This window comes from Pseudophryne corroboree, chromosome 2 (genome assembly GCF_028390025.1).
Source record: "Pseudophryne corroboree isolate aPseCor3 chromosome 2, aPseCor3.hap2, whole genome shotgun sequence".
In the NCBI taxonomy this organism is placed as follows: Eukaryota; Metazoa; Chordata; class Amphibia; order Anura; family Myobatrachidae; genus Pseudophryne; species Pseudophryne corroboree.
In genome coordinates, this window is record NC_086445.1 from 110,575,774 (window position 1) to 110,598,433 (window position 22,660).

The 22,660-nt window shown below is 48.9% G+C and overlaps 1 protein-coding gene across 3 annotated transcripts in view; it reads right to left on the reverse strand.

Annotated features, from left to right (window-relative positions):
- Window positions 1–22,660, reverse strand: part of ATM (ATM serine/threonine kinase) — a 434,777-nt gene that overhangs the window by 163,266 nt on the left and 248,851 nt on the right. For all 3 annotated transcript variants that reach the window (XM_063951603.1, XM_063951598.1, XM_063951604.1), the window contains exon 35: window positions 10,442–10,583. In XM_063951603.1, the coding sequence (XP_063807673.1) occupies window positions 10,442–10,583 (142 nt within the window). The remainder of the gene's footprint in view (window positions 1–10,441; window positions 10,584–22,660) is intronic.

The window sequence follows — 22,660 nt, forward strand, 5'->3', positions numbered from 1 at the left end:
TGCCGAAGGGAATGGCCTCGTATGATGCCACCCTCCTTCCCAGGACTCGAGTGCAGTGATGCACTGACACCTGTTTTAGTTTTAATAGATTCCTGACCAGTGTCACGAGCTCCTGCGCTCTCTCTATCGGGAGATAAACCTTTTTCTGGTCTGTGTCTAGGATCATGCCTAGGAGAGGCAGATGAGCTGTAAGAACCAACTGCGACCTTGGAATATATAGAATCCAGCCGTGTTGCCGTTTCACTTCCGGATAAAGCGATACGCTGTTCAGCAACTGCTCTCTTGATCTCGCTTTTATGAGGAGATCGTCCAAGTACGTGATAATAGTGACACCTTGCTTCCGCAGGAGCACCATCATTTCCGCCATTACCTTGGTGAATATTCTCAAGGCCGTGGAGAGACCAAACGGCAACGTTTGAAATTGGTAATGACCATCCCGTACCGCAATTCTGAGGTACGCCTGATGAGGTGGATAAATGGGGACATGAAGGAATGCATCCTTTATGTCCCGAGTCACCATAAAATCTCCCCCTTTCAGGCTTGCAATCACCGCTCTTAGCGATTCCAACTTGAACTTGAACCCTTTCAGGTATATGTTCAGGGATTTTAAATTCAATATGGGTCCGACCGAACCGTCTGGTTTCGGGACTACAACATGGTCGAATAATAACCCCCTCCTTGTTGAAGGAGGGGAACCTTGACCACCACCTGTTGAAGATACAATCTATGAATTGCAGTTAACACTGTTTTCCTCTCGTGGAGGGAAGCCGGCAGGGCCTTAGGTGAGGGGGCATCTTCTCAAAGTCCAGCTTGTATACCTGAGACACAATATCTATTGCCCAGGGATCTAACAGGGAGTGAACCCACTTGTGGCTGAACTTACGAAGGCGTGCCCCCACCGGGCCTAGCTCCGCCTGTGGAGCCCCAGCGACATGCGGTGGATTTTTGTAGAGGCCGGGGAGGACTTCTGTTCCTGGGAACTAGCTGTGTTGTGCAGCTTCTTTCCTCTGCCCCCGCCTCTGGCAAGAAAGGACGCACCTCGGACTTTCTTGTTTCTTTATTCGAAAGGCTGCATTTGATAATGTCGTGCTTTCCTAGGCTGTGCAGGAATATAAGGCAAAATATCAGAATTACCAGCTATAGCTGTGGAGACCAGGTCCGAGAACCCTTCTCCACACAATCCTCAGCCTACCACATGCCTCTTAAGTCGGCATCATCTGTCCATTGCATATTCTACAGGACACGTCAAGCAGAAATCGACATAGCTTTGACTCTAGGACCCAGTATACTCATGTCTCTTTGGGCATGTTTAATATATATATATATATATACCTATCACTTAAGACAGCATCTTTAATATATATATATTTCTATATATATATATCTATATATATATATCTATATGCATACTAGGGTCTCAATCTCTGCTGATAAGGTACCTGTCCACGCTGCCACAGCGCTATAAACCCATGCCGACACAAACGCCGGTCTGAGTAGTATACTAGAATGTGCACGCTATCTGCAGGATCCCTGAGAATAGCTAGTGCTACCTTCTGGGCAAACGGGACACCCTAGGGGAAGATTCCCATCACATCCTGGCCCTAGTGGGGAAAGGATACTGCTTGAGAATTTTTTTGGGAAGCTGCAGTCTCTTGTCTGGAGTTTCCCGTTCTTTTTCCTCATGAGAGGAGGGAAATTTACCTCAGCTTTCTTCCCCTTAACATGTGTACCCTTGTGTCAGGGACAAATGAGTCATCAGTGATATGCAAATCCTCTTTTATTACAATAATCATATATTGAATACCTTTCAGCCATTATGGCTGTAACTTTGCATTATCGTAGTCGACACTGGAGCCAAACTCCGTGTCGATATCAGTGTTTATTATTTTGGATAGTGAGCATTGTGAGACTCTGAAGGTCTCTGTGACATAGGGACAGACATGGGTAGATTTCCTGTCTGTTCTCTAATCTTTTGTGCAATAAATTCACCTCAGCACTTACACATATCCAAACAGGTGTCGGCGTTGTCGACGGAGACACCCTCTCACACACATATTTGCACTATCTCCTCCTTAGGGGAGCCTTTTACCTCAGACATGTCGACACACACGTACCGACACACCACACACACAGGGGATGCTCTATTTGAAGACAGTTCCCCCACAAGGCCCTTTGGAGAGACAAGAGAGAGAGTATGCAAGCACACACCCCAGCACTATATGACCCAGGAATCACACAGTAACTTAGTGTTAACCCAGTAGCTGCTGTATATATTATTTTTGCACCAAATTTATATGCCCCCCCTCTCTTTTTACCCTCTTCTATTGCAGGGGAGAGCCTGGGGAGCTTCTCTCAGCGGATCTGTGGAGAGAAAATGGCGCTGGTGAGTGCTGAGGAAGAAGGCCCCGCCCCCTCAGCGGCGGGCTTCTGTCCCGTTTCTGTGTAAAAATAATGGCGGGGGCTCGTACATATATACAGTGCCTGACTGTATATATGTATAATTTTGCCAAAAGGTATCTTAATTGCTGCCCAGGGCGCCCCCCCCTGCGCCCTGCACCCTACAGTGACCGGAGTGGGCGGTGTGCTGTGGCAGCAATGGCGCACAGCTGCAGTGCTGTGCGCTACCTTAAGTGAAGACAGGAGTCTTCAGCCGCCGATTTTGATGTCTTCATGCTTCTGCTGCTTCTGTTCTTCTGGCTCTGCGAGGGGGACGGCGGCGCGGCTCCGGGAACGGACGATCAAGGTTAGGTACCTGTGTTCGATCCCGGGGACGGCGGCGCGGCTCCGGGAACGGACGATCAAGGTTAGGTACCTGTGTTCGATCCCTCTGGAGCTAATGGTGTCCAGTAGCCTAAGAAGCGCTAACTAGCTGCCGTGAGTAGGTTTGCTTCTCTCCCCTCAGTTCCTCGTAGCAGAGAGTCTGTTGCCAGCAGAAGCTCTCTGAAAATAAAAAACCTAACAAAATACTTTCTTTTCTAGCAAGCTCAGGAGAGCCCACTAGGAGCACCCAGCTCTGGCCGGGCACAGATTCTAACTGAGGTCTGGAGGAGGGGCATAGAGGGAGGAGCCAGTGCACACCAGATAGTACTAAATCTTTCTTTAGAGTGCCCAGTCTCCTGCGGAGCCCGCTATTCCCCATGGTCCTTACGGAGTCCCCAGCATGCACTAGGACGTTAGAGAAAACACAAGTTGCTTTATTACTAATGATATTCATACATACAGATGTGTCCTCATACATCTTTGCTGCAGTCGGGCGTCTTTTTTGCCAAAACAGTGTCAGAGACTGTGCTGATTAATGTATATATGACACTGGTATATCTGTGGCTCTGAATCTGTACATGAAGTGCTACAATGTAGCAGCCACAGCTTTTTTCCAAGTTCCGTTGTGCTCCGTATACAGACTCTGTCACAAACGATGGGGGTAATTCCGAGTTGATCGCAGCATCAAATTTGTTAGCAGTTGGGCAAAACCATGTGCACTGCAGGTGTGGCAGATATAACATGTGCAGAGAGAGTTAGATTTGGGTGGGGTGTGTTCAAACTGAAATCTAGATTGCAGTGTAAAAATAAAGCAGCCATTATTTACCCTGCACAGAAACAAAATAACCCCCCCAAATCTAACTCTCTCTGCAAATGTTATATCTGCCCCCCCCCCCCCCCCCTGCAGTGCACATGGTTTTACCCAACTGCTAACAAATTTGATGCTGCGATCAACTCGGAATTACCCCCAATATACAAGTGTCATATATCACATTATTCAGCACAGTCTCCTGTCACATTGTGTTGTAACTAAGATGCATTTTCGGCAAAAACATTTTCGGCAGTGTTGCACGGTACCTGGCGGCTCACTCATGCCAGGCATCGCTCGTGCTGCATGGCGTATTGAGGCTGGATGTACGAGGACCGAGCTGCATATATGAAAAACCTGAACATGACATCCACTGGCAATGCATGTACACCTGCTGCGTAGCGGAGTGCCAGCTACAGTGTTCTGTTACTGTCTTCAACAGAGTTAAGCTCTGGACGATTGCTATGCATAAGAAATAAAAACATAGTTCCTCCATGATTAACAACTATCGTCAATTCTTGTTTGCCCCTGACTTCCGTACACGTGATGGGCGTTTATGTAACAGGAGATTTGAATCTAGGTGTAGTAACTCCTAAAAAGGGGTATACAATCTCCAGAAAATGAATCTGTTGGATTAAACATGACCTTGGCCAACTTCTATTAAGAACACAGTATTTTCTCACTGACTTCTGTGTTTTTCACGAAAGTCTCTAAAGTATGGATCATACTGAACTTTTAATGTCTGTTGCTCCAGAATATAATACAGCATATTAATATACAAGTATATTATATACAAAAGCAGTGTGATTCTTATCAGCAACAGCAATATATGACTCCTACAGGTTTGAGTGATATCTACTACAGAAGATTATGAAAAATACTTTGTGTAAAGGGGGGTACTCACGGAGCGATAATCTAAGCAATCTAGCTAGATTGCTTAGATTTTAGGCATGATCGCTCTGTGTGTAGCCCCCACAGCGATAGCGATGCGCAGCCCCGCGCATCGCTATCGCTGGTGCTGGACTGGCCTGCCACGCAGGCCAATCAAGCAGGTCGCTCATTTCACCCGCTGGGTGAAATGAGCGGCCCCCCGCCTACCCCCGCACGCTCAGCACACATCGCGCTGTGCTGAGCAGTGGGAGAGATGTGTGCTGAGCGGTTCACTCAGCACACATCTCTCCCACATCGGCCCGTGAATACAGGCCTTAAGTTGCAGGAGGGAAAGGGAAACAAAAAAGTTCAAAAATAAGAATTTACTTACCGATAATTCTATTTCTCGTAGTCCGTAGTGGATGCTGGGGACTCCGTCAGGACCATGGGGAATAGCGGCTCCGCAGGAGACAGGGCACAAAAGTAAAAGCTTTAGGATCAGGTGGTGTGCACTGGCTCCTCCCCCTATGACCCTCCTCCAAGCCTCAGTTAGGATACTGTGCCCGGACGAGCGTACACAATAAGGAAGGATTTTGAATCCCGGGTAAGACTCATACCAGCCACACCAATCACACTGTACAACCTGTGATCTGAACTCAGTTAACAGCATGATAACAGCGGAGCCTCTGAAAAGATGGCTCACAACAATAATAACCCGATTTTTGTAACAATAACTATGTACAAGTATTGCAGACAATCCGCACTTGGGATGGGCGCCCAGCATCCACTACGGACTACGAGAAATAGAATTATCGGTAAGTAAATTCTTATTTTCTCTGACGTCCTAAGTGGATGCTGGGGACTCCGTCAGGACCATGGGGATTATACCAAAGCTCCCAAACGGGCGGGAGAGTGCGGATGACTCTGCAGCACCGAGTGAGAGAACTCCAGGTCCTCCTCAGCCAGGGTGTGCCCCTGACCAAGTAGCAGCTCGGCAAAGTTGTAAAGCCGAGACCCCTCGGGCAGCCGCCCAAGATGAGCCCACCTTCCTTGTGGAATGGGCATTTACATATTTTGGCTGTGGCAGGCCTGCCACAGAATGTGCAAGCTGAATTGTACTACACATCCAACTAGCAATCGTCTGCTTAGAAGCAAGAGCACCCAGTTTGTTGGGTGCATACAGGATAACAGCAAGTCAGTTTTCCTGACTCCAGCCGTCCTGGAAACCTATATTTTCAGGGCCCTGACAACATCTAGCAACTTGGAGTCCTCCAAGTCCCTAGTAGCCGCAGGTACCACAATAAGCTGGTTCAGGTGAAACGCTGACACCACCTTAGGGAGAAACTGGGGACGAGTCCGCAGCTCTGCCCTGTCCGAATGGACAATCAGATATGGGCTTTTGTGAGACAAAGCCGCCAATTCTGACACTCGCCTGGCCGAGGCCAGGGCCAACATCATGGTCACTTTCCATGTGAGATATTTCAAATCCACAGATTTGAGCGGTTTAAACCAATGTGATTTGAGGAATCCCAGAACTACGTTGAGATCCCACAGTGCCACTGGAGGCACAAAAGGGGGTTGTATATGCAGTACTCCCTTGACAAACTTCTGGACTTCAGGAACTGAAGCCAATTCTTTCTGGAAGAAAATCGACAGGGCCGAAATTTGAACCTTAATGGATCCCAATTTGAGGCCCATAGACACTCCTGTTTGCAGGAAATGCAGGAATCGACCGAGTTGAAATTTCTTCGTGGGGCCTTCCTGGCCTCACACCACGCAACATATTTTCGCCACATGTGGTGATAATGTTGTGCGGTCACCTCCTTCCTGGCTTTGACCAGGGTAGGAGTGACCTCTTCCGGAATGCCTTTTTCCCTTAGGATCCGGCGTTCAACCGCCATGCCGTCAAACGCAGCCGCGGTAAGTCTTGGAACAGACATGGTACTTGCTGAAGCAAGTCCCTTCTTAGCGGCAGAGGCCATGAGTCCTCTGTGAGCATCTCTTGAAGTTCCGGGTACCAAGTCCTTCTTGGCCAATCCGGAGCCACGAGTATAGTTCTTACTCCTCTACGTCTTATAATTCTCAGTACCTTAGGTATGAGAAGCAGAGGAGGGAACACATACACCGACTGGTACACCCACGGTGTTACCAGAACGTCCACAGCTATTGCCTGAGGGTCTCTTGACCTGGCGCAATACCTGTCCAGTTTTTTGTTCAGGCGGGACGCCATCATGTCCACCTTTGGTTTTTCCCAATGGTTCACAATCATGTGGAAGACTTCCGTGTGAAGTCCCCACTCTCCCGGGTGGAGGTCGTGCCTGCTGAGGAAGTCTGCTTCCCAGTTGTCCACTCCCGGAATGAACACTGCTGACAGTGCTATCACATGATTTTCCGCCCAGCGAAGAATCCTTGCAGCTTCTGCCATTGCCCTCCTGCTTCTTGTGTCGCCCTGTCTGTTTACGTGGGCGACTGCCGTGATGTTGTCCGACTGGATCAGCACCGGTTGACTTTGAAGCAGAGGTCTTCCTAGGCTCAGAGCATTGTAAATTGCCCTTAGCTCCAGTATATTTATGTGGAGAAAAGTCTCCAGACTTGACCACACTCCTTGGAAATTTCTTCCCTGTGTGACTGCTCCCCAGCCTCTCAGGCTGGCATCCGTGGTCACCAGGACCCAGTCCTGAATGCCGAATCTGCTGCCCTCTAGTAGATGAGCACTCTGCAGCCACCACAGAAGAGACACCCTTGTCCTTGGAGACAGGATTATCCGCTGATGCATCTGAAGATGCGATCCGGACCATTCGTCCAGCAGATCCCACTGAAAAATTCTTTCGTGAAATCTGCCGAATGGAATCGCTTCGTAAGAAGCCACCATTTTTCCCAGGACTCTTGTGCATTGATGCACTGACACTTGGCCTGGATCTAGGAGGTTCCTAACTAGCTCGGATAACTCCCAGGCTTTCTCCTCCGGGAGAAACACCTTTTTCTGGACTGTGTCCAGAATCATCCCTAGTAACAGCAGACGTGTCGTCGGAATCAGCTGCGATTTTGGAATATTTAGAATCCACCCGTGCTGTCGTAGAACTACTTGAGATAGTGCTACTCCGACCTCCAACTGTTCTCTGGACCTTGCCCTTATCAGGAGATCGTCCAAGTAAGGGATAATTAAGACGCCTTTTCTTTGAAGAAGAATCATCATTTCGGCCATTACCTTGGTAAAGACCCGGGGTGCCGTGGACAATCCAAACGGCAGCGTCTGAAACTGATAGTGACAGTTCTGTACCACGAACCTGAGGTACCCTTGGTGAGAAGGGCAATTTGGGACATGGAGGTAAGCATCCTTGATGTCCAGAGACACCATATAGTCCCCTTCTTCCAGGTTCGCTATCACTGCTCTGAGTGACTCCATCTTGAATTTGAACCTTTGTATGTAAGTGTTCAAAGATTTCAGATTTAGAATAAATCTCACCGAGCCGTCTGGCTTCAGTACCACAAATAGTGTGGAATAATACCCCTTTCCTTGTTGTAGGAGGGGTACTTTGATTATCACCTGCTGGGAATACAGCTTGTGAATTGTTTCCAATACTGCCTCCCTGTCGGAGGGAGACGTTGGTAAAGCAGATTTCAGGAACCTGTGAGGGGGAGACGTCTCGAATTTCCAATCTGTACCCCTGGGATACTACTTGTAGGATCCAGGGGTCCACTTGCGAGTGAGCCCACTGCGCGCTGAAACTCTTGAGACGATCCCCCCACCGCACCTGAGTCCGCTTGTACGGCCCCAGCGTCATGCTGAGGACTTGGCAGAAGCGGTGGAGGCTTCTGTTCCTGGGAAGGGGCTGCCTGCTGCAGTCTTCTTCCGTTCCTCTACCCCTGGGCAGATATGACTGGCCTTTTGCCCGCTTGCCCTTATGGGGACGAAAGGACTGAGGCTGAAAAGACGGTGTCTTTTTCTGCTGAGATGTGACTTGGGGTAAAAAGGTGGATTTTCCAGCTGTTGCCGTGGCCACCAGGTCCGATGGACCGATCCCAAATAACTCCTCCCCTTTATACGGCAATACTGCCGTTTGGAATCTGCATCACTTGACCACTGTCGTGTCCATAAACATCTTCTGGCAGACATGGACATCGCACTTACTCTTGATGCCAGAGTGCAAATATCCCTCTGTGCATCTCGCATATATAGAAATGCATCCTTTAAATGCTCTATAGTCAATAAAATACTGTCCCTGTCAAGGGTATCAATATTTTCAGTCAGGGAATCCGACCAAGCCACCCCAGCGCTGCACATCCAGGCTGAGGCGATCGCTGGTCGCAGTATAACACCAGTATGTGTGTATATACTTTTTAGGATATTTTCCAGCCTCCTATTAGCTGGCTCCTTGAGGGCGGCCGTATCTGGAGACGGTAACGCCACTTGTTTTGATAAGCGTGTGAGCGCCTTTAATTTTCTATCGGGGGAGACCCACGCATCATCACACACTTCATTTAATTTATCTGATTCAGGAAAAACTACAGGTAGTTTTTTCACACCCCACATAATACCCTTTTTTGTGGTACTTGTAGTATCAGAAATATGTAACACCTCCTTCATTGCCCTTAACATGTAACGTGTGGCCCTAATGGAAAATACGTTTGTTTCTTCACCGTCGACACTGGAGTCAGTGTCCGTGTCTGTGTCGACCGACTGAGGTAATGGGCGTTTTAAAGCCCCTGACGGTGTTTGAGACGCCTGGACAGGTACTAATTGGTTTGCCGGCCGTCTCATGTCGTCAACCGACCTTGCAGCGTGTTGACATTATCACGTAATTCCCTAAATAAGCCATCCATTCCGGTGTCGACTCCCTAGAGAGTGACATCACCATTACAGGCAATTGCTCCGCCTCCTCACCAACATCGTCCTCATACATGTCGACACACACGTACCGACACACAGCACACACACAGGGAATGCTCTGATAGAGGACAGGACCCCACTAGCCCTTTGGGGAGACAGAGGGAGAGTTTGCCAGCACACACCAAAACGCTATAATTTTACAGGGACAACCTTATATAAGTGTTTTCCCTTATAGCATCTTAATATGTAATAATATCGCCACAAAAATGCCCCCCCTCTCTGTTTTAACCCTGTTTCTGTAGTGCAGTGCAGGGGAGAGCCTGGGAGCCTTCCCACCAGCAGTTCTGTGAGGGAAAATGGCGCTGTGTGCTGAGGAGAATAGGCCCCGCCCCCTTTTCGGCGGGCTTCTTCTCCCGTTTTTCTGACAACCTGGCAGGGGTTAAATACATCCATATAGCCCCAGGGGCTATATGTGATGTATTTTTAGCCAGCATAGGTACTTTCATTGCTGCTCAGGGCGCCCCCCCCAGCGCCCTGCACCCTCAGTGACCGTTGGTGTGAAGTGTGCTGAGAGCAATGGCGCACAGCTGCAGTGCTGTGCGCTACCTTAAGAAGACTGGGAAGTCTTCAGCCGCCGATTTCTGGACCTCTTCTCTCTTCAGCATCTGCAAGGGGGTCGGCGGCGCGGCTCCGGTGACCCATCCAGGCTGTACCTGTGATCGTCCCTCTGGAGCTAGTGTCCAGTAGCCTAAGAAGCCAATCCATCCTGCACGCAGGTGAGTTCACTTCTTCTCCCCTAAGTCCCTCGATGCAGTGAGCCTGTTGCCAGCAGGACTCACTGAAAATAAAAAAACCTAACAAAACTTTTACTCTAAGCAGCTCTTTAGGAGAGCCACCTAGATTGCACCCTTCTCGGCCGGGCACAAAGATCTAACTGAGGCTTGGAGGAGGGTCATAGGGGGAGGAGCCAGTGCACACCACCTGATCCTAAAGCTTTTACTTTTGTGCCCTGTCTCCTGCGGAGCCGCTATTCCCCATGGTCCTGACGGAGTCCCCAGCATCCACTTAGGACGTCAGAGAAAAGCTGTTTAAAAAAAATCATCAAATCATTATAACATCACAAGCAGCACAATCAGGGCAATGAAAATAATCTATTTTAAAACCACAAGTACCTTTTTCTTTGGGGTGCGAAAAGGCTGCAAGTACACGAGCATGGGGTCTCCGCTGTCTTTGTACACCTCCCAAAACTGACATCCAGTTTTTGTGGCTAATATGTTTTTTAAACAAGTAGCAGCTGCTGATCGAACATGGATGCTAATGCAAGAAACAGAAAGGCACAAATTAAAAAGTTTTACAACAAAGTAGGGGTAAATTTACTAAGCTCCATGTTTAAACAAGATGGCAAACACGGGAGTGTTTGGGCATTTTATAAATCAAGGAAACTTACTTCAGAATAAACACACAGGAGTATTTGTTCAAACAGAAGTACAAAACACGGGTGTACAGGGACATACGATCAAATACACCATCGGCCAAACTCGGATGTAATTTCCATACACAACACTGACACACGGGATTATACCTCGCCGCCCCCCACCACACTTTCCCAGTTGATCGTCCATTTAGGTTTTTCTATTTTTTTCATACGAAAAGTGTATTTTACAGGAGAGACTACAGGCCCCAGTAAGCCTACCATGCATGCTGGTACTTGGAGAACCCAAGGACCAGCATGCAGGGCATTAAGGGATTGCTGGTACCTATAGTCCCCCTGTAAAAATAAGAATTTACTTACCGATAATTCTATTTCTCGGAGTCCGTAGTGGATGCTGGGGTTCCTGAAAGGACCATGGGGAATAGCGGCTCCGCAGGAGACAGGGCACAAAAAGTAAAGCTTTAGGATCAGGTGGTGTGCACTGGCTCCTCCCCCTATGACCCTCCTCCAAGCCTCAGTTAGGATACTGTGCCCGGACGAGCGTACACAATAAGGAAGGATTTTGAATCCCGGGTAAGACTCATACCAGCCACACCAATCACACTGTACAACCTGTGATCTGAACCCAGTTAACAGTATGATAACAGCGGAGCCTCTGAAAAGATGGCTCACAACAATAAATAACCCGATTTTTGTAACTATGTACAAGTATTGCAGATAATCCGCACTTGGGATGGGCGCCCAGCATCCACTACGGACTCCGAGAAATAGAATTATCGGTAAGTAAATTCTTATTTTCTCTATCGTCCTAGTGGATGCTGGGGTTCCTGAAAGGACCATGGGGATTATACCAAAGCTCCCAAACGGGCGGGAGAGTGCGGATGACTCTGCAGCACCGAATGAGAGAACTCCAGGTCCTCCTTAGCCAGGGTATCAAATTTGTAGGATTTTACAAACGTGTTTGCCCCTGACTAAGTAGCCGCTCGGCAAAGTTGTAAAGCCGAGACCCCTCGGGCAGCCGCCCAAGATGAGCCCACCTTCCTTGTGGAATGGGCATTTACATATTTTGGCTGTGGCAGGCCTGCCACAGAATGTGCAAGCTGAATTGTATTACACATCCAACTAGCAATAGTCTGCTTAGAAGCAAGAGCACCCAGTTTGTTGGGTGCATACAGGATAACAGCAAGTCAGTTTTCCTGACTCCAGCCGTCCTGGAACCTATATTTTCAGGGCCCTGACAACATCTAGCAACTTGGAGTCCTCCAAGTCCCTAGTAGGCGCAAGGCACCACAATAAGCTGGTTCAGGTGAAACACTGACACCACCTTAGGGAGAAACTGGGGACGAGTCCGCAGCTCTGCCCTGTCCGAATGGACAAACAGATATGGGCTTTTTTGAGAAAAAACCCACCAATTTGACACTCGCCTGGCCCAGGCCAGGGCCAAGAGCATGGTCACTTTTCATGTGAGATGCTTCAAATCCACAGATTTGACTGGTTTTAAACCAATGTGATTTGAGGAATCCCAGAACTACGTTGAGATCCCACAGTGCCACTGGAGGCACAAAAGGGGGTTGTATATGCAATACTCCCTTGACAAACTTCTGGACTTCAGGAACTGAAGCCAATTCTTTCTGGAAGAAAATCGACAGGGCCGAAATTTGAACCTTAATGGACCCCAATTTGAGGCCCATAGACACTCCTGTTTGCAGGAAATGCAGGAATCGACCGAGTTGAAATTTCTTCGTGGGGCCTTCCTGGCATCACACCACGCAACATATTTTCGCCACATGTGGTGATAATGTTGTGCGGTCACCTCCTTCCTGGCTTTGACCAGGGTAGGAATGACCTCTTCCGGAATGCCTTTTTCCCTTAGGATCCGGCGTTCCACCGCCATGCCGTCAAACGCAGCTGCGGTAAGTCTTGGAACAGACATGGTACTTGCTGAAGCAAGTCCCTTCTTAGCGGCAGAGGCCATAAGTCCTCTGTGAGCATCTCTTGAAGTTCCGGGTACCAAGTCCTTCTTGGCCAATCCGGAGCCATGAGTATAGTTCTTACTCCTCTACGTCTTATAATTCTCAGTACCTTAGGTATGAGAAGCAGAGGAGGGAACACATACACCGACTGGTACACCCACGGTGTTACCAGAACGTCCACAGCTATTGCCTGAGGGTCTCTTGACCTGGCGCAATACCTGTCCCGTTTTTTGTTCAGACGGGACGCCATCATGTCCACCTTTGGTATTTCCCAACGGTTCACAATCATGTGGAAAAACTTCCCGATGAAGTTTCCACTCTCCCGGGTGGAGGTCGTGCCTGCTGAGGAAGTCTGCTTCCCAGTTTCCATTCCCGGAATGAAACACTGCTGACAGTGCTATCACATGATTTTCCGCCCAGCGAAAAGTCCTTGCAGTTTTTGCCATTGCCCTCCTGCTTCTTGTGCCGCCCTGTCTGTTTACGTGGGCGACTGCCGTGATGTTTTTCCCACTGGATTAATACCGGCTGACCTTGAAGCAGAGGTCTTGCTAAGCTTAGAGCATTATAAAATTACCCTTAGCTCCAGTATATTTATGTGGAGAAAAGTCTCCAGACTTGATCACACTCCCTGGAAATTTTTTCCTTGTGTGACTGCTCCCCAGCCTCTCGGGCTGGCCTCCGTGGTCACCAGCATCCAATCCTGAATGCCGAATCTGCGGCCCTCTAGAAGATGAGCACTCTGTAACCACCACAGGAGAGACACCCTTGTCCTTGGATATAGGGTTATCCGCTGATGCATCTGAAGATGCGATCCGGACCATTTGTCCAGCAGATCCCACTGAAAAGTTCTTGCGTGAAATCTGCCGAATGGAATTGCTTCGTAGGAAGCCACCATTTTTACCAGGACCCTTGTGCAATGATGCACTGACACTTTTCCTGGTTTTAGGAGGTTCCTGACTAGCTCGGATAACTCCCTGGCTTTCTCTTCCGGGAGAAACACCTTTTTCTGGACTGTGTCCAGAATCATCCCTAGGCACAGCAGACGTGTCGTCGGGATCAGCTGCGATTTTGGAATATTTAGAATCCACCCGTGCTGTTGTAGCAGTATCCGAGATAGTGCTACTCCGACCTCCAACTGTTCCCTGGACTTTGCCCTTATCAGGAGATCGTCCAAGTAAGGGATAATTAAGACGCCTTTTCTTCGAAGAAGAATCATCATTTCGGCCATTACCTTGGTAAAGACCCGGGGTGCCGTGGACAATCCAAACGGCAGCGTCTGAAACTGATAGTGACAGTTCTGTACCACGAACCTGAAGTACCCTTAGTGAGAAGGGCAAATTTGGGACATGGAGGTAAGCATCCCTGATGTCCCGGGACACTATATAGTCCCCTTCTTCTTGGTTCGTTATCACTGCTCTGAGTGACTCCATCTTGATTTGAACCTTTGTAAGTGTTCAAATTTTTTAGATTTAGAATAGGTCTCACCTAGCCTTCTGGCTTCAGTACCACAATATAGTGTGGAATAATACCCCTTTCCTTGTTGTAGGAGGGGTAATTTGATTATCACCTGCTGGGAATACAGCTTGTGAATTGTTTCCCATACTGCCTCCTTGTCGGAGGGAGACCTTGGTAAAGCAGACTTCAGGAGCCTGCGAGGGGGAAACGTCTCGACATTCCAATCTGTACCCCTGGGATACTACTTGTAGGATCCAGGGGTCCTGTACGGTCCCAGCGTCATGCTGAGAGCTTGGCAGAAGCGGTGGAAGGCTTCTGTTCCTGGGAATGGGCTGCCTGCTGCAGTCTTCTTCCCTTTCCTCTATCCCTGGGCAGATATGACTCTTATAGGGACGAAAGGACTGAGGCTGAAAAGACGGTGTCTTTTTCTGCAGATGTGACTTAGGGTAAAAACGGTGGATTTTCCAGCAGTTGCCGTGGCCACCAGGTCCGATGGACCGACCCCAAATAACTCCTCTTCCTTTATACGGCAATACACCTTTGTGCCGTTTGGAATCTGCATCACCTGACCACTGTCGTGTCCATAAACATCTTCTGGCAGATATGGACATCGCACTTACTCTTGATGCCAGAGTGCAAATATCCCTCTGTGCATCTCGTATATATAGAAATGCATCCTTTAAATGCTCTATAGTCAATAAAATACTGTCCCTGTCAAGGGTATCAATATTTTTAGTCAGGGAATCCGACCAAGCCACCCCAGCTCTGCACATCCAGGCTGAGGCGATCGCTGGTCGCAGTATAACACCAGTATGTGTGTATATACTTTTTATGATATTTTCCAGCCTCCTGTCAGCTGGCTCCTTGAGGACGGCCCTATCTATAGACGGTACCGCCACTTGTTTTGATAAGCGTGTGAGCGCCTTATCCACCCTAAGGGGTGTTTCCCACCGCGCCCTAACTTCTGGCGGGAAAGGGTATACCGCCAATAATTTTCTATCGGGGGGAACCCACGCATCATCACACACTTCATTTAATTTATCTGATTCAGGAAAAACTACAGGTAGTTTTTTCACATCCCACATAATACCCTCTTTTGTGGTACTTGTAGTATCAGAAATATGTAACACCTCCTTCATTGCCCTTAACAAGTAACGTGTGGCCCTAAAGGGAAATACGTTTGTTTCTTCACCGTCGACACTGAAATCAGTGTCCGTGTCTGTGTCTGTCGACCGACTGAGGTAAAAGGACGTTTTAACGCCCCTGACGGTGTTTGAGACGCCTGGACAGGTACTAATTTGTTTGCCAGCCGTCTCATGTCGCCAACCGACCTTGCAGCGTGTTGACATTATCACGTAATTCCATAAATAAGCCATCCATTCCGGTGTCGACTCCCTAGAGAGTGACATCACCATTACAGGCAATTTGCTCCGCCTCCTCACCAACATCGTCCTCATACATGTCGACACACACGTACCGACATATAGCACACACACACAGGGAATGCTCTGAAAGAGGACAGGACCCCACTAGCCCCTTGGGGAGACAGAGGGAGAGTTTGCCAGCACACACCAAAGCGCTATATTTTACAGGGATAGCCTTATAATAAGTGCTCCCTTATAGCTGCTTTTATAAAATCACAATTTCGCCAAATTTTGCCCCCCCTCTCTTGATTTAACCCTGTTTCTGTAGTGCAGTGCAGGGGAGAGCCTGGGAGCCTTCCTGACCAGCGGAACTGTGTGAGGAAATGGCGCTGTGTGCTGAGGAGATAGGCCCCGCCCCCTTTTCGGCGGGCTCGTCTCCCGCTAAAAAATGGATTCTGGCAGGGGTTAAATATCTCCATATAGCCCCGGAGGCTATATGTGAGGTATTTTTTGCCAAAAAAAGGATTTTCATTGCTGCCCAGGGCGCCCCCCCCCCCCCAGCGCCCTGCACCCTCAGTGACTGCCGGGTGAAGAGTGCTGAGAGCAATGGCGCACAGCTGCAGTGCTGTGCGCTACCTTAAGAAGACTGAGGAGTCTTCTGCCGCCGATTCTGGACCTTCTTCTCTTTTCAGCATCTGCAAGGGGGCCGGGGGGCGAGGCTCCGGTGACCATCCAGGCTGTACCTGTGATCGTCCCTCTGGAGCTAATGTCCAGTAGCCAAAGAAGCCAATCCATCCTGCACGCAGGTGAGTTCACTTCTTCTCCCCTAAGTCCCTCGATGCAGTGATCCTGTTGCCAGCAGGACTCACTGTAAAATAAAAAACCTAAGCTAAACTTTTCTAAGCAGCTCTTTAGGAGAGCCACCTAGATTGCACCCTTCTCGGCCGGGCACAAAAACCTAACTGAGGCTTGGAGGAGGGTCATAGGGGGAGGAGCCAGTGCACACCACCTGATCCTAAAGCTTTACTTTTTGTGCCCTGTCTCCTGCGGAGCCGCTATTCCCCATGGTCCTTTCAGGAACCCCAGCATCCACTAGGACGATAGAGAAATAAATATTAAGAAAAAAAATAAGATTTTACTCACCGGTAAATCTATTTCTCGTAGTCCGTAGTGGATGCTGGGAACTCCGTAAGGACCATGGGGAATAGACGGGCTCCGCAGGAGACTGGGCACTCTAAAAGAAAGATTAGGTACTATCTGGTGTGCACTGGCTCCTCCCACTATGACCCTCCTCCAGACCTCAGTTAGGATACTGTGCCCGGAAGAGCTGACACAATAAGGAAGGATTTTGAATCCCGGGTAAGACTCATACCAGCCACACCAATCACACCGTATAACTCGTGATACTACACCCAGTTAACAGTATGAAATATAACCGAGCCTCTCAACAGATGGCTCAACAATAACCCTTAGTTAGGCAATAACTACATACAAGTATTGCAGACAATCCGCACTTGGGATGGGCGCCCAGCATCCACTACGGACTACGAGAAATAGATTTACCGGTGAGTAAAATCTTATTTTCTCTGACGTCCTAGTGGATGCTGGGAACTCCGTAAGGACCATGGGGATTATACCAAAGCTCCCAAACGGGCGGGAGAGTGCGGATGACTCTGCAGCACCGAATGAGAGAACTCAAGGTCCTCCTCAGCCAGGGTATCAATTTTGTAGAATTTAGCAAACGTGTTTGCCCCTGACCAAGTTGCAGCTCGGCAAAATTGTAAAGCCGAGACCCCTCGGGCAGCCGCCCAAGATGAGCCCACTTTCCTCGTGGAATGGGCTTTTACTGATTTAGGATGCGGCAATCCAGCCGCAGAATGCTCCAGCTGAATTGTGCTACAAATTCAGCGAGCAATAGTCTACTTAGAAGCAGGAGCACCTATTTTGTTGGGTGCCTACAGGATAAAAAGCGAATCAGTTTTCCTGACTTCAGCTGTCCTGGAAATATAAATTTTTAAGGCCCTGACTACGTCCAGTAACTTGGAATCTTCCAATTCCCTAGTAGCCGCAGGCACTACAATAGGTTGGTTCAAGTGAAAAGCTGATACCACCTTAGGGAGAAACTGGGGACGAGCCCTCAATTCTGCCCTATCCATATGGAAAATCAGATAAGGGCTTTTACATGACAAAGCCGCCAATTCTGACACACGCCTGGCCGAAGCCAAGGCCAATAACATGACCACTTTCCACATGAGATATTTCAAATCCACAGTTTTAAGTGGCTTAAACCAATGTGATTTTAAGAAACTCAACACCACGTTGAGATCCCAAGGTGCCACAGGTGGCACAAAAGGGGGCTGAATATGTAGCACTCCCTTTACAAATGTCTGAACTCCAGGCAGTAAAGCCAGTTCTTTCTGGAAGAAAATCGACAGAGCAGAAATCTGGACCTTAATGGAACCCAATTTTAGGCCCATAGTCACCCCTGACTGTAGGAAGTGCAGAAAACGACCCAGCTGAAATTCCTCTGTCTTCCTGGCCTCACACCACGCAACATATTTTCGCCAAATACGGTGATAATGGTTTGCGGTTACTTCTTTCCTGGCTTTTATCAGCGTAGGAATGACTTCTTCCGGAATGCCCTTTTCCTTTAGGATCCGGAATTCAACCGCCATGCCGTCAAACGCAGCCACGGTAAGTCTTGGAACAGACAGGGCCCCTGCTCTAGCAGATCCTGTTTGAGCGGTACAGGCCATGGGTCCTCTGATATAATTTCTTGAAGTTCTGGGTACCAAGCTCTTCTTGGCCCATCCGGAACCACGAGTATCGTTCTTACTCATCGTTTTCTTATTATTCTCAGTACCTTTGGTATGAGAGGCAGAGGAGGGAATACATAAACCGACTGGTACACCCACGGTGTCACTAGAGCGTCCACAGTTATTGCCTGAGGGTCCCTTGACCTGGCGCAATATCTAGTTTTTTGTTTAGGCGGGACGCCATCATGTCCACCTGTGGCCTTTCCCAACGGTTTACCAACAGTTGGAAGACTTCTGGATGAAGTCCCCACTCTCCCGGGTGTAGGTCGTGTCTGCTGAGGAAGTCTGCTTCCCAGTTGTCCACTCCCGGAATGAACACTGCTGACAGTGCTAAGACGTGATTTTCCGCCCATCGGAGAATCCTTGTGGCTTCTGCCATCGCCATCCTGCTTCTTGTGCCGCCCTGTTGGTTTACATGGGCACTGCCGTGATGTTGTCTGATTGGATCAGTACTGGCTGGTTTTGAAGCAGAGGCCTTGCCAGACTTAGGGCATTGTAAATGGCCCTCAGTTCCAGAATATTTATGTGTAGGGACGACTCCTGACTTGACCAAAGTCCTTGGAAATTTCTTCCCTGTGTGACTGCCCCCCAGCCTCGAAGGCTGGCATCCGTGGTTACCAGGACCCAGTCCTGTATGCCGAATCTGCGGCCCTCTTGAAGATGAGCACTCTGCAGCCACCACAGTAGAGATACCCTGGTCCTTGGAGACAGGGTTATCAGCCGATGCATCTGAAGATGCGATCCCGACCACTTGTCCAAGAGGTCCCATTGAAAGGTTCTTGCATGGAACCTGCCGAATGGAATTTTGCTTCGTAAGAAGCTACCATTTTTCCCAGGACTCGTGTGCAGTGATGCACCGATACCTGTTTTGGTTTCAGGAGGTCTCTGACTAGAGATGACAGCTACTTGGCTTTCTCCTGCGGGAGAAACACTTTTTTCTCTTCTGTGTCCAGAACCATCCCCAGGAACAGTAGGCGTGTGGTAGGAACCAGCTGTGACTTTGGAATGTATAGAATCCATCCGTGCTGTTGTAGCACTTTCCGAGATAGTGCTACTCCGACCAACAACTGCTCCTTGGACCTCGCCTTTATAAGGAGATCGTCCAAGTACGGGATAATTAAAACTCCCTTTTTTCGAAGGAGTATCATCATTTCTGCCATTACCTTGGTAAAGACCCTCGGTGCCGTGGACAGTCCAAACGGCAGTGTTTGGAATTGATAATGGCAATCCTGTACCACAAATCTGAGGTACTCCTGGTGAGGATGGTAAATGGGGACATGTAGGTAAGCATCCTTGATGTCCAGGGATACCACGTAATCCCCCTCCTCCAGGCTTGCAATAACCGCCCTGAGCGATTCCATCTTGAACATGAATTTTTTTATGTATGTGTTCAAGGATTTCAAATTTAAAATGGGTCTCACCGAACCGTCCGGTTTCGGTACCACAAACAGTGTGGAATAGTAACCCCGTCCTTGTTGAAGTAGGGGCACCTTGACTATCACCTGCTGGGAATACAGCTTGTGAATTGCCTCTAGCACAGCCTCCCTGCCTGAGGGAGTTGTCGGCAAGGCAGATTTGAGGAAACGGCGGGGGGGAGACGCCTCGAATTCCAGCTTGTACCCCTGAGATACTACTTGAAGGATCCAGGGATCCACCTGTGAGCGAGCCCACTGATCGCTGAAATTTTTGAGGCGGCCCCCCACCGTACCTGGCTACGCCTGTGGAGCCCCCGCGTCATGCGGTGGACTCAGAGGAAGCGGGGGAAGAATTTTGATTCTGGGAACTGGCTGACTGGTGCAGCTTTTTCCCTCTTCCCTCGTCTCTGTGCAGAAAGGAAGCGCCTTTGACCCGCTTGCTTTTCTGAAGCCGAAAGGACTGTACCTGATAATACAGTGCTTTCTTAGGCTGTGAGGAAACCTGAGGTAAAAATTTTTCTTCCTAGCTGTTGCTGTGGATACGAGGTCCCAGAGACCATCCCCAAACAATTCCTCACCCTTATAAGGCTCTATGTGCCTTTTAAAGTCAGCATCACCTGTCCAGTGTTGGGTCTCTAATACCCTCCTGACAGAATGGACATTGCATTAATTTTGGATGCCAGCCGGCAAAATATCCCTCTGTGCATCCCTCATATATAAGACGACGTCTTATGTTCGCAAAATAGTATCCCTGTTTGACAGGGTTACAGACCACGCTGCAGCAGCACTATCTGCAGGTCTCAGTCTAGTACCTGAGTGTGTAAATACAGACTTCAGGATAGCCTCCTGCTTTTTATCAGCAGGTACCTTCAAAGTGGCCGTATCCTAAGACGGCAGTGCCACCTTTTTTGACAAACGTGTGAGCGCCTTATCCACCCTAGGGGATATCTCCCAGCGTAACTTATCCTCTGGCGGGAAAGGGTACGCCATCAGTAACTTTTTAGAAATTACCAGTTTCTTATCGGGGGAACCCACGCTTTTTCACACTTCATTCACTCATTTGATGGGGGAACAAAACACTGCCTGCTTTTTCTCCCCAAACATAAAACCCTTTTTTAGTGGTACTTGGGTTAATGTCAGAAATGTGTAACACATTTTTTATTGCCGGGATCATGTAACGGATGTTCCTAGTGGATTGTGTATATGTCTCAACCTCGTCGACACTGGAGTCAGACTCCGTGTCGACATCTGTGTCTGCCATCTGAGGGAGCGGGCGTTTTTGAGCCCCTGATGGCCTTTGAGACGCCTGGGCAGGCGCGGGCTGAGAAGCCGGCTGTCCCATAGCTGTTACGTCATCCAGCCTTTTATGTAAGGAGTTGACACTGTCGGTTTATACCTTCCACCTATCCATCCACTCTGGTGTCGGCCCCACAGGGGGCGACATCACATTTATCGACATCTGCTCTGCCATCACATAAGCCTCCTCATCAAACGTGTCGACACAGCCGTACCGACACACCGCACACACACACAGGGAATGCTCTGACTGAGGACAGGACCCCACACAGCCCTTTGGGGAGACAGAGAGAGAGTATGCCAGCACACACCAGAGCGCTATATAATTTTGGGATTAACACTATATTGAGTGAATTTTTCCCAATAGCTGCTTGTATATACAATATTGCGCCTAAATTTTGTGCCCCCCCCCCCCCTCTCTTTTTAACCCTTTGAGCCTGAAAACTACAGGGGAGAGCCTGGGGAGCTGTCTTCCAGCTGCACTGTGAAGAGAAAATGGCGCCAGTGTGCTGAGGGAGAAGCCCCGCCCCTTTTTCAACTGACTTTCTCCTGCTTTTTCTGGAATACTGGCAGGGGTAATTTTACATCTATATAGCCTCTAGGACTATATATGATGTAGATTTGCCAGCCAAGGTGTCATATATTGCCCTCAGGGCGCCCCCCCCAGCGCCCTGCACCCTTAGTGACCGGAGTGTGAAGTGTGCATGAGGAGCAATGGCGCACAGCTGCAGTGCTGTGCGCTACCTTGGTGAAGACCGAAGTCTTCTGCCGCCGATTTTCCGGACCTCTTCTTGCTTCTGGCTCTGTAAGGGGGACGGCGGCGCGGCTCCGGGAACGAACACCAAGGCCAGTTCCATGCGGTCGATCCCTCTGGAGCTAATGGTGTCCAGTAGCCTAAGAAGCCCAAGCTAGCTGCAAGCAGGTAGGTTCGCTTCTTCTCCCCTTAGTCCCTCGATGCAGTGAGCCTGTTGCCAGCAGGTCTCACTGTAAAATAAAAAACCTAAAATACACTTTCTTTCTAGGAGCTCAGGAGAGCCCCTAGTGTGCATCCAGCTCGGCCGGGCACAGAAATCTAACTGAGGTCTGGAGGAGGGTCATAGTGGGAGGAGCCAGTGCACACCAGATAGTACCTAATCTTTCTTTTAGAGTGCCCAGTCTCCTGCGGAGCCCGTGTATTCCCCATGGTCCTTACGGAGTTCCCAGCATCCACTAGGACGTCAGAGAAAATAGGATTTTTGGTCACTTACCGTTGAATCCATTTCTCTTAAGCAGGCTGGTCGACACTGGTCTTTTGGATTGCAATATGGGAATGGAGTTTGGCACTTATTGTAAACTGTAGCCACAGTTTACATTAGGTGCCAAACTCCATCCCCAACCTGCAATCCCATGGTCCAGTGTTGCCCAGCCTTGCTGCAAGAGAAAGACTGAACATGCACACCTTGAAAGTACAACTTTAATAAACACTTTGCAAACTTACACCCGCACATACACAATCCCTGTAGCATCCACTACACAATATCAGACTGAAAATGTAATGTTACACAGTTCAGGTCGGGCAATGGATCAGACTCAACTGCTTAAGCAAGCAAACCTGGGTCTAGGCCCCCCTAAGCATCTGGCCCATTAGCGTATCTATAATG